The sequence below is a fragment of the Anastrepha ludens genome, chromosome 6 (assembly GCF_028408465.1).
Source record: "Anastrepha ludens isolate Willacy chromosome 6, idAnaLude1.1, whole genome shotgun sequence".
Lineage (NCBI taxonomy): Eukaryota > Metazoa > Arthropoda > Insecta > Diptera > Tephritidae > Anastrepha > Anastrepha ludens.
Window position 1 is genome coordinate 61411293 of NC_071502.1, and position 15509 is coordinate 61426801.

Sequence of the window (15509 nt, forward strand, 5' to 3'; positions counted from 1 at the left end):
TTCATGCTTTGAATAAACTACGATATTCTGTTCATTGCATTTTTATGTCATAGCAATGAAATTCGATTGGTGACATATGTACGTGAATATTTATGGGTACTACCTAGTTTTTTGCACAATTATCGTACCATTTTATTTCACATAAAATATATATTTTTTTTAATTCTCTATTTTTATAGGTTTTTTATGGTATTCACTTGCTTAGCTTTAAGCGTCTTCTCCACCATCGAAGAGTACGAGAAAGATGCAATTTATATACTATTTCGTATGGAAATATTAGTTGTAATATGGTTTTCGTTGGAGTTCTGCTTCAGGTAAGTTAATCCCAAATGACTAAAGACATCTATGCTTTCCGTGTATCCTTACTTTTACTTGCTTCCTTCAAACAACATTAAACTATTTTAATATCATTATTACTATTGCGAGGATCTGAAAGATCCTGATGAAATATTGGTGCCGCCTTCAGAGGTTTTCTCCGAGCCCAACTTCCTCAAAACATTTTAGTCTTTATCCTATTGTATTGAGTTTTATTTCCTCTACTAGTAAAATATGTTTACCCAGATGTTTATACCGCTTATGCATTAGTTCAGCACATGGTTGGTCTTTTCATCTTCCTCCCTACAAAACCTGCAAGTCCCATTAGAGTATATGCCCAGTTTAGTTAAATGATAGTTAAATCTACAAAGGCCTGTTAGAATTCCAGTGAAGATTCTCAAACTATTCTTATTTAATTTCATAAAATCTTTAAAGGGGTTTATGTTAAAGCTTCCTCTCATTGATTTTGATTGTTCGAAACCCAGTATGAATAATCCTATTCTGCATTTTTTTTCTGACCATATTACATCTTTATTTGACCCGACTTATCTACGCTAGCAGCGCTACTGAAACTTTGTAAACCCGAAAACCATAGATTTTGCAAATAATAGTTCTCTAGTATGTATCTAATTTTTTCGAAGGCACGCTAGCAAAACTGATGCTGTTTCCACAAGATATCTTTGTTTCTAGTCACTGAGTACAAAGAAATATGCGATCCTTCCTCCAATCTTAACATGGCATTATCTATTCAATAGAGCTTATGGCTTTCATTACATTTCCAAACTCATATTACCAGAACTCTCTCAAGACCTCACCGGATTCCACTGCAGCGGTGGCAAAAAATATCATATTTAGAGAATCTTTTCCCTATGGCAGTGAAATAAATCAAAATTATGACAAAAGGTGCTTTAAGGAACGTCTGCAGTTTTTTTTTCTTGTTTTTCAAAGCAGCATAACCGAAAACGGCGCCTGTACAGTGAAGAAGAAAGCGCGTTCTAGCCAGTGGCACTTACAATTTTTTATTTACAATGAATGAAAATTTTCTTCGATTATATATATGTATATGTATGCGAATAGCTATAAAAGTACATACACTTTTTTTGATAGGTATGTATATGAGCGATTCTATGTCAAGTCATCCAAGTATTTGGGACTCTGTCGTAAATTATACTGAAAACTGGTTTATTTGCAGGCTTAAGTATAATAAGAAGTAATGTTAAAAAACTTAAAAAAATATTTTGTTGTGAGTTATTCAATATTGTTGATATGGAGTTTTTTAAAAGTGTAATATCTTCGATTTTTTTTTTAATTTTAAATATTTTTTTTGTTTTATTTTGGATGAAATATGCGGCTAAAAACAATTTTTGTTTTTGAATCAAAAGAAAATCTGAGGGGTTTCTTTAAAAAAATGCAAAAAAATTATTCCACAAAAAAATTCAACAAAAAAAGCGTTAAGGATATCTTTCAAATAAACAAAAAATCCTTTTTTTATGACATTTCGGCAATAGCTTAACCTCCAAAATCGTTCATTTATCAATCCGGTTCAAACAGTCAAACTCGATTAAAGCCAACAAAAATAGAGCCTACAATTTTAAAGTTATTTTTCTAGCCTGTTGGAAAATCATACTGACAACTTATCAATCATATCAGTGATAAGACTTCAAATTACACTTATAAGGTAATATCAACTGATTAACAATGAAATTTAGTCGTTCATCAAATATGAAACGTTTGTCCGCCAAAGAGGGCATTTTATTTATTTATTTTCTTTTTAAGTATTTATTTAATTATTTATTTATTTATTTTTTTTATTTATTTTTTTATTTTTTTTTATATTTATTTACTTGTTTAATTACTTATCTATTTATTTGTTTTGTTTTTTAATTTATTTACTTATTTATTTATTTTTTATTTATTTATGTATTTATTTATATATTTATTTATTTACTTATTTATTTTTAATTATTTTTTTTTATTTATTTATTTCTTTATTTACTTATTTATTTTTTTAATTATTTATTGATTTATTTATTTATTTAATTTTATTTTATTATTAATTAATTTATTTTTTTATTTATTTATTTATTTACTTACTTATTTATTTGCATATTTAGTCTATGAAGCAATAATTTCTTACAGACTAATAACAATTATACATAATAGGACTATGAATAAGTTCGTGCGGTTTTTTTTCGAAATTTGAAACTTTATTGACGTAAAATGGTTACAAATTTAATATTCAAAATATTGTCCATCGCTTACTACTACTTTTTCCCATCTTTCTGGCAATTCACGGATTCCCTTTGTGAAAAATTCGGTCGGTTTTGCCGCAATCCACGAATCGATCCATTTTTTGACTTCATCGTAATTACGGAAGTGCTGGTCAGCCAGGCCATGTTGCATCGATCGGAAGAGATAGTAATCGGATGGCGCAAGGTCTGGACTATACGGCGGGTGGGGTAGGACATCCCATTTGAGCGTTTCTAAGTATGTTTTGACCACTTGTGCAACATGTGGCCGAGCATTGTCATGTTGCAAAATAACTTTGTCGTGTCTATCGGCGTATTGCGGCCGTTTTTCTCGCAGTGCTCGGCTCAAACGCATCAATTGTCGTCGGTAGACATCCCCCGTAATCGTTTCATTCGGTTTCAGTAGCTCATAATACACAACACCCAGCTGGTCCCACCAGATACACAGCATAACCTTCAGGCCATGAATATTCTGCGCCGACGTCGATGTTGAAGCATGGCCAGGGTATCCATACGTTGCCCGACGTTTTGGATTGTCGTAATGGACCCACTTTTCATCGCCAGTCACAATTCGATGCAAAAAACCCTTTCTTTTGTGCCGTTGAAGCAGTTGTTCGCATGCCATAAAACGGCGTTCAACGTCTCTTGGCTTCAATTCATACGGCACCCAATGGCCTACCTTTCGGATCATTCCCATGGCTTTTAAACGTTTGGAAATGGTTGATTGATCAACTCCCAAAGTTTTTGCAACCTCTTCTTGCGTTTGAGCCGGATCTTGATCGAGCAATTCCTCCAATTCGGTATCCATGAACTTTGGCGGCGTACCCTCGCGTTCTTCGTCTTCCAAGCCAAAATCACCACTTTTAAAGCGTGCAAACCACTTCTGGCACGTTCGCTCAGATAGAGCATGCTCACCATAAACTTCCACCAAGATACGATGACTTTCGGCTGCTTTTTTCTTCATATTAAAATAATGAAGAAGAATTCCCCGCAAAAACACATTATTTGGCACGAAATTCGACATTTTCAAGTGTGGTAAAAATATTGTTGTTTACGCTTCAAATAAAAAACTTATACTGACGTTTGTGCCTTACGACAGTAGCTCTCCAATGAATGTTTGGAAATGTGGATCGATGGAATAATAATCAAGTTACGCCATCTGTTGTAAAACCGCACGAACTTATAAATAGACCTATTAAATTAGCACATCATATTCAGACTATCTATAAAAATAGTTTTAGGCAAAGAAAAATCAAGATCGATAGAATGGAGAAGTGTTCACTGGACCTCAAAACATTTCGGCGAAGATAATTTCCGATCAACTAAATTTCGCATTGATCGTAATTACAATACATAAGTTTAGGATGTTTTTCAGGTCCCTGAAATCAAGGTTTAGTTTGTTTTAGTCCTGGGATCCCAAAAAATTTTAAATATCGAATTGAAACATGCGAAAAGGTGTTTATGATAGAATTTTATTGCAATAAAAGCTGTTGAATTTCCCAGAAACTTGGTTTAATTTACTTCTTGCTTTACGCCAAGAGACACGAATTTGCATAAGCGCAAAGCAGCGTTGCACATAATGCTCGAATAAATAAAACGTAAGGAATTTATGTAATAAAGATTTCAGTTTCGAAAACTATTGATAGAATTAAATAGGGTTGAACAATTATGACATTTTCTCTTTTCTAACATATCCTAATAATAGTTAAGAACTGAAATAAAGTTTTTGTGAAATACCATTTTTGACTACAGATAAATAAAGAGCTTGAAACTGTACTTTTAAGATATGCAGCCTAAGTATTTTTGCGAAGAATATTTAAATGAATGTATGACGCATGAGGTCACTAATTTAAACGAAACAGAAACGTTTGAGGAATAGTTAAAGGCATTTTTTATTAAATAAATCTACGCAAGTCAAGATTAGAAAACTGCACTTTATGTGCTTTGCTTTCATACATTTTAAATCGTGAAATATTTAAATCATTTCGGCTATTAAACTTATATATATTATACTAGCAAACCCGGCCCCCTTCGCTGGGCACACTAAAATAGAATAGATATGGTTTAGAACAGAAAATATATGATTTTCATATTATTTATTTCTTTATTCTTTATTCAAGCGCTTTGGCATAAACAATATTTTTTGTTTTTCTATTTGTTTTTGAGTAAATATAAAATATAAATTGAAAATCAGGAAAAAAGAAGATTGTTTTTAAATTTCAAATCAACGCATATGAATAAACAATCGTCTTTTTTCCTGATCATCCATGAATTTTTCGTTTCAATTTATATGTTTTATTAAGCATTGGAGCTTTTTTAACCATTATCCATTTATATTTTTCAGAAAAAAAAAACGAAAAAAATTTTTTTTTCCACGAACACATAATTTCATTCGGATTTCACATCAAATTCTCAAATTTCGTAAGAAATTATTCACTGTTCCAAAATCCACTTCAAAAAAATTCACAAACAATTTTTACATGTTGCACTTACGTTTTTTCCTTATGGCATCCAAATCAGAAAGAAATATTGACACATTGTAACTCACACTGTCAATTTGACAGTTCAGTTCTGCCCCAAGCGTTAAAAAAGTAAGCGACATTATGGCTGGTTCAAAAGAACGCTGTACCCGTTGTGCTCCGAATTACAACCAAACTTCACGAAACCCATTTTCAATACTTACTTAACAATGTGTGTAAGTTTGGTTTAATTCGGTGCAAAGACATGGCGGGTCCACGTTTTGGCATATATTTCGAGACCCTATTCATCAATAGGTACGAAAATTACCCCGTATTAAAGCACTCATTTGATACCCATATTGTACATACACATTCTAGGGTCCACGTTTTGGTCCCTATCTCGAGACCCTAGTCACGGAGCGGATGGAAATACTCTGAACTAAAGCATTCACCAACAGCTTCCATTTGTCCACGTTTTGACCTATATCTCGAGACCCTATCTACCAATAGGTATTCAAACTATACGGAAATCATCTTCAATACCTACTTAACAATGTGTGTAAGTTTGGTTTAATTCGGTTCAAAGACACGGCGGGTCCACGTTTTGGCATATATTTCCAGACCCTAGTCATCAATAGGTATGAAAATTACCCCGTATTAAAGCACTTATCGACAGCTTTCATTTGATACCCATATTGTACATACACAACCAAAGGTTACCCGGGTCCACGTTTTGGCCTATATCTCGAGACCCCAGTCACGGAGCGGCATGAAAAATACTCTGTACTAAAGCATTCACCAACAGCTTCAATTTGATATCCATATTGTACAAACACATTCTAGGGTCCACGTTTTGGTCTCTCTCTCGAGACCCTAGTCACGGATCGGCATGAAAAATACTCTGGACTAAAGCATTCCCCAACAGCTTCCATTTGATACCCATATTGTACATACACATCCGAAGGTTACCCGGGTCCACGTTTTGACCTATATCTCGAGCCCTATTTCCAAAATAAAATATAATCCATGTTACTCGTGGATGATGTAGCTTTCGAATGGTGAAAGAATTTTTAAAATCGGTCCAGTAGTTTTTGAGCCTATTCATTACAACCAAACAAACAAACAAACAAAGTTTTCCTCTTTATAATATTAGTATAGATATATATATATAATTGGCGCGTACACCCTTTTTGGGTGTTTGGCCGAGCTCCTCCTCCTATTTGTGGTGTGCGTCTTGATGTTGTTCCACAAATGGAGGGACCTACAGTTTCAAGCCGACTCAGAAAGGCCGATATTTTTTATGGAGTTTTTTCATGGCAGAAATACACCTGGAGGCTTGCCATTGCCTGCCGAGGGGCGACCGCTATTAGGAAAAACTTTTTCTTAATTTTTTTATCTTTCACCGAGATTCGAACCGACGTTCACTCTCACCCATTCGGCCACGGCGGCCGCCCATTAAACTTATACTCATTAAAAAGTTATCCCTAAGGAGAATCCTGAGACGATCGCCGCGATGCCGGGACTACTTGAAAAATATTCCGAAATCCAGGCATCAAAATATTACGCTAATATTGACATATCTACGATAAGTACATTGTACTAGTCGTTCAGCTCGATCATTTTGTAGAGCTGGGGCAACTACTCTGTAATCAATTATTGTTGGCCCAGTTTCCTCTTCGGTTTTAAGCTGAATTAAGAGTATTCGTTTCTTATCTCTAATCTATCATCAGAATAGGTAAAGGTAAAAAATTTCGGAAGAATTTTTTCCGTGCTCTAAACTAAGCATCCGTTGCCAAATATGTAAAAAATGCTGGCAAAGTTTTTGTATACAACTCTGCATACGCACACCTTATTCTCACTCTCATTACTATTTCCCCTTATAAAGGAGTTGCTCTCTTGGACTAGAATAGGCATCCATTTTGTATAGGCTGCGGACTTGGCTTCGTCAGTTACTGCACCAATAAAAACGAAAAAGCATTTTCCACATATAAGGGATGCGTGCGTTACAAGAATTAAATGAATTCTAATTAGCAAAATACGATGTAACCGCAACTTTATGCACAATTGAGAATCGAATTAGAAAATTGTTGAATTTGCTTTCCGATTATAATTAAACCCTTTTTCTTTGCATGACATTTTTATCAGGCGTTATACTATGCATTATTTGGAAATAACATGAATCAAACTGTCTATTCCAGTTATTTGAAAGCACTGACCCTGAAAGATTCCATCAATCAATAGCAATCTGCAGATATCCATTAACTCTTGTTTAGAGGCTTATACATTTTTAAAAGCCCATGAAATAAAGGCGTTATTCCGATACTTTTTAAAAAAAGTTTAAAAAACTTATATGCACAATAGTTACTTTAAGACTAAACTTATCTTCCCCTTTTGAATGGCATGCAACTTAATTAACTTTTAACCAGAGTTTAATCGTATTATTATCATCGCTCACAAACAAGGGTGTCAGGTCTCCAAGGAATTGTAGAGGTGTAGTCATGGATGGTGTACGAGCGAACATAGATTACCATTACTTACATAAATATGCTTATGCGCATTTACAGAACTTTTCCCCCACAACTGTCAGCATTCATTTAAAGTGACTTTTTTAATCCTTATACATTCATAAACCTGTAAGTACTAGTTAGTGAAATTGCAATATACGAATACTATAGAGTGTACATATACTTATACTACACAGTTAGCCACAGCGAAAATCGTGCATTTAAATATTTTTTTCATAATAGGCAAAATAAAAAAAAACAGCTCAATTTAGTTTTTGTATTTTTTTTTTATTAACTAAAAAATAATTAGAGCTATTTTTTAAAAGCATCCTGAAAACTTCGCAAATTTTAAAAAATCTTAAAAATTGAGATTTCACAATTCCCAAAAAAATTGTTCTCTCATTTTATGGACATTTGTGAAGGGAAATTAAAAAAGGAGATTGAATAATATCGATCTGTAAACATTTTATACCAAATTCACGCAAAAGTGCACCTTTTCCATAAGAATCAATCGGAATTCTCAAAGCGTTGGCGTTAGGTTATTAAAAAATAAAATTAATATAAAAAAGGTGTTTCAATTTTTTAGCTATAGAAGAAATTTAGTTAGTTGGCCAAATCAAGAAAAAAAGAGTTTTTTGGCCACCCTAATATACTTATGCATACAAAGCACGCAGTGAACAGTACACTCTTTCATTTTTAGGATATCAAAAAATTGTATTACCTCTAGCGAATTTCAGTACAGCTGAAAGATTCGGAAAGATTAAGGTGTCAACGCAGACCAAAAGCAAAAAAACTGAATGAATTTTAAGTATTAAAAAGTAACTGTAGAACACGGAATCGCCTCGCCAGTCAAGCGATTGCCTCAGTTCATAAGGTTGAGAGAATTATAAATCGTTTTGTGCCTGTTGGTATATGAAAAGATGCGGCTTCCAGCTAGTAAAAGAAGCTACTCATAGTAGATGGAAGCTCCAATAGGGCAGGCATATAAAAACACACCTCTAAAATGTGTAAAGTGCAAGAGGATAGAAAAGCCTGATTGGTTTGCCAGTTCCGCTGATCCTAATTATATTGAGTAATTGAAAGCACGAAAGTAGCTTGAGAGGGGATATCTCAGGATATCATAAACTCTAGGGCACTAACGATATTTTTCGTGATGGCAGTCATCGAATGGACGAACATTAGCACACCAAACATAGGTCGACAAAATTTGATTAACCCACTGAGCCAAGAAAACTTTTTCCGATATTTTTTGGAGTACAGAATTCGAATCTAAACCCTGAATCGCCCCAGGTTTTTGAGATATTCTGATTTGAAAGTGGAAAAAAACACGATTTTTTGGCTTTCTAATACCACGACAATTTTTTAAAGGTAGTGAAAGCAATCGAAAGTCAAAAGCTATTCCTTTTAAACAAATTTGAAGCGTAAAAAATCTTTATTTGTCTCTGAGTTATAGTCCACTCCTTAATTCAAAATTTCATATCTTCTATATTTAAGAGATATGCAAGGGTCATCGATAATAATAATGCAAGTAAATTCTCTAATAATTCAAAATAGAGATTCTATAAAATTTCAAAGGAAGTAGTGCTTTAGTGTTGTCTATTAAATTATCCACTTAAAATGTTTCCTTGATCTCAACCCTTATTTATGAATCGCTGAATTCTTTTAATTTTCCTTTATCAATAATAAGTTCATAAAAAATACAGAATGTAATTCTGAACCTCATATTTGACAGAAATGTCTTAAAGAGTACTTAAGTTTTAGCCACTACTGTGCCAAGTACATCAATTAATGTAATGACTTTCTCCAGCCCACCACGCGCATTTCCGCTTATTTATCCTATGCCCTTTTTTAATCCATTTTATGTTTCCTACATTTTTTTCACCGCCACGCACAACAACATCAACTAACAAACCAACAACAGGCTGTGGTCATCCGGATGTCGTTCACGCTATCAAGGATGTGTGGGACGTCTGAAATTCGTGAAACGACCCTTTTGTATTATAGGCAAGTCAAACACCAACTATGTATGTCGTCTAAATTATGCCAGCTTGTGAAAAAGAAAAATAAAAGTTAATTAATTTATTTAATTTATGTATGTTTGTATTGTTTTGTGTTGCGCAGATATTATAACAATAGCCGCCTCGTCGGTGGTGTTGGGCATGGGCACCTCGGGTCAGGTGTTCGCAACAAGTGCACTTCGGGGGCTGCGCTTCTTTCAAATATTGCGCATGGTGCGCATGGATCGGCGTGGCGGCACGTGGAAGTTGCTGGGCAGCGTCGTTTACGCACATAGACAGGTAAAATATATAAAAAATTTCTATATTCAAAATATGTAAAATAAAATTTATTTTAGAATTTTTTTTTTATATAAATATTGAAATCGCAATGCCTCACAGCCAGCTAGAGTAGAAAAATTAAAATTGATTTCCCATTTTTAACTTTTGTCAACAATTAAATTATGATGAGAATTTAGCACAAAATCTTATTGGAATTTTTTTACTTAAAAAAATCTATTAACTACTTTAATGAAAATGTACAGTATGCGAAATAAAAGCATAACTTAATTCAATTGTTTTTAGTACAATAGTTAACAATATAAAACCCGTATACGCCTACCCATCCATGCACATACATACATATTTATTATACATATTCATATAAAAAAATGCATATATTTTCTTTCATATTCTCCTTACAGGAACTCATAACGACTATGTATATAGGTTTCTTAGGACTGATATTTGCATCATTCCTCGTTTATTTAATGGAAAAAGATGTCAATAAAAAATTTAGTAATTTCGCACAGGCGTTATGGTGGGGAGTTGTGAGTAAAATTTCAAAAGAAAACAACTGTGCATTTCCGGTTGCAGCTAATATATTTGTTGTTTTTTTATTTTGTATTTTAAGATCACTCTGTGTACAGTGGGCTATGGTGATATGGTGCCTGAGACGTGGCAGGGCAAATTAATAGCGTCCTTCTGCGCGCTTTTGGGCATTTCGTTCTTTGCATTGCCAGCGGTAAGTGGAAACAAGTGATGAGTAAACATAAAAACAGAAACATAAAAAATTCAAAAAACGAAAAACATAGAATTAAGCGTCATTATTTGAAAATATGAACTGCCGGTCCGAGTTGTTGTTGGTATTAAATCAATCCTGTTTTTTTTTCATTAATATTTAACTTGAAAGCTCAAAATTCTATGAGTTTATATAAGCATTGAAGTGAAACGTAACACTGTGCAACAATTTTAGGGCATTCATTGCCTGTTCGCAATTTAAGATGAATGTACATGAGCCTTATAGTAAAACCCGCAAAGCTTTTTGTATTCACAGATAACATTTTTTTATAGCGTAATTAATTTTTAATTTATGTTCCCGTGGCTATCCAAACGAAATACCTAGTTTGGACGTATACAATATTTTTACCAAATATTTCAACCCATTAGCTTCCTCTATATAAAGTCGCTTCGACCTTTTTATAAAGAAGTTTTAAAAGCAAAACATTTGCAAGGTCGCTGGAGCACTAAAATGTTCTAAAACATTATTTGTAAAATTTGTCAAGTACTAGGGGTCTTCTCAGACAAAATCTGCGTAAAACGAACATAAAAGTCCATAAAAATGAAAATAGCAAATCGTTCTCCATCTCTCCCCTTAAGATATGCAACAATTTGTATTCTTTCTTTATAAACATTTACCAGAGAACGTTAATGATGCTTTCCATTTAAATTCAACCGGGCTATTCGGGTCATGTTCTTCGATTTCGATGTAACTTAAATATGTTGCTCTCTGGTCAAAATAATGAGACACGTATTTTTTTGTTCGCCCAAAAAAATTTTTTTTCAAGAGTTATCGGCAATTTTGTTTTTCGCCTCAAACTCGATTTTTTTTAATTATATAAGAACAAATTTTTTTTAAATGCCCATAACTTAGTCAAAAATGAACCGATTTTAATAATTCTGGGTTCAAAATGATCGTAATAACATACACAAGCGACTTCATGTAGAAACAATTGCAAAAAAGTAGTTAAAATTTTTTTATTTAGCAAAAAAGAAAAAAAATTGAAATTTTTTCGAAATTCAATATTTCAAAAAGTGTATTTTTTTTTTTTTTATAACTTTTTCCAAATCAAAAGGACATCTCAAACTTTAATTGAGCTGCATGCCTAGTAGCTAAAATGAGTTGTTTTTGAGTAATGAATTTTTGAGTAAACACCCTGTTTCGCACTTTTTGTTTTTTGCAAAATAAAAAATTTTGAACTACTTTTTTGCAACTATTTCTATATGAAATCGCTCGTGTAAGTAATGACGATCATTTTGAACCCAAAATTATTAAAATCGGTTCATTTTTGACTAAGATATGAGCATTTAAAAAAAAAAACTCTTATATTATTAAAAAAAAAATCGATTTTGAGCCGAAAAACAAAATTGCCGATAAAGCTTGAAAAAAATTTTTTTTGGGCGAAAAAAAAAATACGTGTCTCATTATTTTGACCAGAGAGCAACATATTTGAGTTACATCGAAATCGAAGAACATGTCCCGAATAGCCCTTTTGAATTGAAATGGAAAGAATCTATATAAGAAAATTTTTTTTAATTGCTCATAGCTTAGTCAAAACTAAGCCGATTTGGATGATTCTGGGTTCAAAATAATCGTAATTACCTACACGAGCGATTTCATATAGAAATAGTTGCAAAAAAGTTGTTGAAAATTTTTTATTTTACAAAAAACAAAAAGTGCGAAACAGGGTGTTTACTCAAAAATTCATTACTCAAAAACAACTCATTTTAGCTACTAGGCATGCAGCTCAATTAAAGTTTGAGATGTCCTTTTAATTTGGAAAAAGTTATAAAAAAAAAAAAAATACACTTTTTGAAATATTGAATTTCGAAAAAATTTCAATTTTTTTTCTTTTTTGCTAAATAAAAAAATTTCAACTACTTTTTTGCAATTGTTTCTACATGAAGTCGCTTGTGTATGTAATTACGATCATTTTGAATCCAGAATTATTAAAATCGGTTCATTTTTGACTAAGTTATGGGCATTTAAAAAATTTTTTTCTTATATAATTAAAAAAAATCGAGTTTGAGGCGAAAAACAAAATTGCCGATAACTCTTGAAAAAAAATTTTTTCGGGCGAACAAAAAAATACGTGTCTCATTATTTTGACCAGAGAGCAACATATTTAAGTTACATCGAAATCGAAGAACATGACCCGAATAGCCCGGTTGAATTTAAATGGAAAGCATCTAATGTATATTTAACGTTCTCTGCATTTACATTGCGAATGCGCAGAGCTTCCAGCTGTAATTGAATTTATTATTTATTTATAATTATTTAGTGTCTTAGAAAAGAGTTTGCTTGTCCTTAACTACTTCAAAGAACAGCAAAGCCCCAATTAGAAATTATATGTGATTCAGATATTGATGATAGCGATGATTGTGATAGTGACGATTTTAGTCCCGAACCACCATCGCCAAAAATATCTAAAGTTACTTTTATGAACAATAAAACGTTTATAGTTCTTCGCTATATATTTAAACAATATTAAAACCTTTCTAGTTCTAGACTTTTCTCAAATACGCCTTTCATTAGCATATGTATGTAATTTTTTTAGCGAAATATATTTTTGCGAAAATTTTTATTACTTATGGTCAAGTACCTATGCGAATTCGGGCACGAAGGAAATTCTAAACAAGCAAGAAACTTCGTTGAAAGATAGTATTTTTTAAGGAAGCATCTTAAGCATTTGTAAAACAGTGGTCAAAAGAATTCAGTGATCTATTCCCTTTTTACAACTTTAGTAAGACGAATACGAAAATATGGTTTAATTGTCTGAAAGCCACTCTACCGTATTTACATAGACAGATACTGTTTAAAAACACTTTTTCCTTTTTGCAGTAAGACATTTTCAATATGGTGAGTTCGGCCTTGGAAGTGATTGAGGTCTATCAACGTACCAAGCGATTCAATTTATCCTAAACTCAATTGAATTCCTTATAAAATCCCATTCTAATACACAGGAATTGAGTTTAGTCCCTAGTAAGCCACATCAAGCTTATCTTTTTTCTTAAATATCTTATCAGTCGTCTTGGTATTTTTAATTTGCCTCCTCGAAGTTGCGATTAGACTCCACTCGACTTGTTTGTGAGATATCGCTATTGTTATGCGTTGTAGAATTTTTTTATTTTTCAAATTTTTCGATCAAATTTTTGCGATATTTTGGAATTAACATTTTTTTCGAAAATATTTGATACTGGAATTTAAATTTGTTCATACATAAATAATCGTTAATTGATTTTTTTATTTATCGATTGTATGTTATCGATATTTAAATATTTTTATTTTTCGAAAATATTTGATATACTTGGATTTAATTTCTTTAAATCGGAAACTATGGTTGTTCTTGTATGTAAATTCTTTCAACCCAATAGCTATTATACAATCGAGAAAATATGATTTCAAAACTTTTGCTCAAATATGATAGCAAAATAAATTTCAGAATATCTTTCAAATATGGTCGAAAAATAAAAATCGTGAAATGACTAGTAATATTTATAAGCAATACAAAAAATAACCAATAAAAAACTTTCAAATAAAGATAAGTGCAGATTAACTTGGTTGGTATGGAAATAATTAATCAACAATAGATAAATTTAGGCTTATTTGGGCGGTCCACAATGCATTGCATTCCTTTTTTTTAATAATGTTTGTTGACACTGCAACTAGTTACACATAAACTAACGATCAGTACAAGTTTGGTAACATAAAGCGAATTTTGTGAAGAGATTTTCATAGTCCCTTTCTTAAGTTAACAGCCATTATGCCAGATCATGTGGTTTGATTCGATGAAGTCATCGCGTTAAGCCTGAGGTGTTGAGGAATTTGCTAGCTTCCTCATTCACGTGCCTTTGAAGCCTGCAGAAGGGGGCTTCTGCTTGTTTTTTAATTTCTTCAGCGACTGTAGGATCTTGAGGACACGATGAAGATCCTTATTGAGAACGAACCAAGGTGAGTTGAGAATATCGCAAAGGATTTATTCTGGAATCGTTGAGAATTGAATTGCAAATAATCTAAAATCATGGAATTCGCAAAATACCACAGTACCGCAACAACAAAATATATATAATATATGGGCTAAAACACATCAAGTGTACTCGCCTAAAAATTTCATCGGTTCGATTTAGGTATTTTAGGGATTTTAGTTTTCATTTTAAAGAAACAACCTTTCATTCAAGCATCATGTAAAGAAAATCAATAATATCGAATTTGAAATAATAAATAATAATTGGAAAAAATTTTCTACCCAAATTTTTTTTTAATTTGTTACATTTTTTTAATTTCACTTTACGAAGTGTGGCCCGAATTCTTCTCTAAGATCGATAATTATTTATCTTACTATAAACAGAAAAACAAACTTCCATAAAACACAAAATTTTGAAACTTTGACTCTCGGCAAGTACTCAAAATTTAGAGAGCGACCGAGCTTTTGCTTCGGCTTCGGCCATGTTCAGTCGCAAAATTTCAGTTCGCCCAAAAAAGAGGCGATCTTTGGTTAAACATTTCTGTAAACTTCTTGTGATCAAAATGTTTATTACCTTTCAGTTTTTGTTATTTCATTTGCTTCTCCAAAGGGGCTGCAAGTCTGTGCTATACCACTAGCAAAGTGAAAATGCCGATAAGCTAATGTTTTTGCATTCCAATATAAAAATATTCGACCGTGATATTAAATAATATATATATATTAGGGCGGGTCGATTTAAAAATCGCTCATTGCTCTGTGAAAATCGTATTCTAGGGATCAAAATAAGAAACTTTTCCGAAGGAACCATACCTCTAAAACGAGTTCTGATGTCCCCCATTTCAAAATATCACCACTTTTGGCCTTTACATGAAAAAATCAGCTAAATGGCTATGTTTTTTTCTTTATTTTTATTTATTTATAATAATATTTATTATTTATTTATAATAATATCTATTTTTTCTCT

The 15509-nt window shown here is 32.4% G+C and overlaps 1 protein-coding gene across 10 annotated transcripts in view; it reads left to right on the forward strand.

The window, feature by feature from the left end:
• The window catches only part of LOC128868798 (potassium voltage-gated channel subfamily KQT member 4), a 135869-nt gene that overhangs the window by 96688 nt on the left and 23672 nt on the right, over nucleotides 1-15509 (forward strand). For all 10 annotated transcript variants that reach the window (XR_008455161.1, XM_054111315.1, XM_054111316.1 and 7 more), the window contains exons 3-7: nucleotides 180-314; nucleotides 9449-9531; nucleotides 9649-9824; nucleotides 10226-10351; nucleotides 10435-10545. Coding sequence is in view for 9 of the 10 variants with exons in the window: in XM_054111315.1 (XP_053967290.1) it covers nucleotides 180-314; nucleotides 9449-9531; nucleotides 9649-9824; nucleotides 10226-10351; nucleotides 10435-10545 (631 nt within the window). In the remaining variant the exon portion in view is untranslated. The remainder of the gene's footprint in view (nucleotides 1-179; nucleotides 315-9448; nucleotides 9532-9648; nucleotides 9825-10225; nucleotides 10352-10434; nucleotides 10546-15509) is intronic.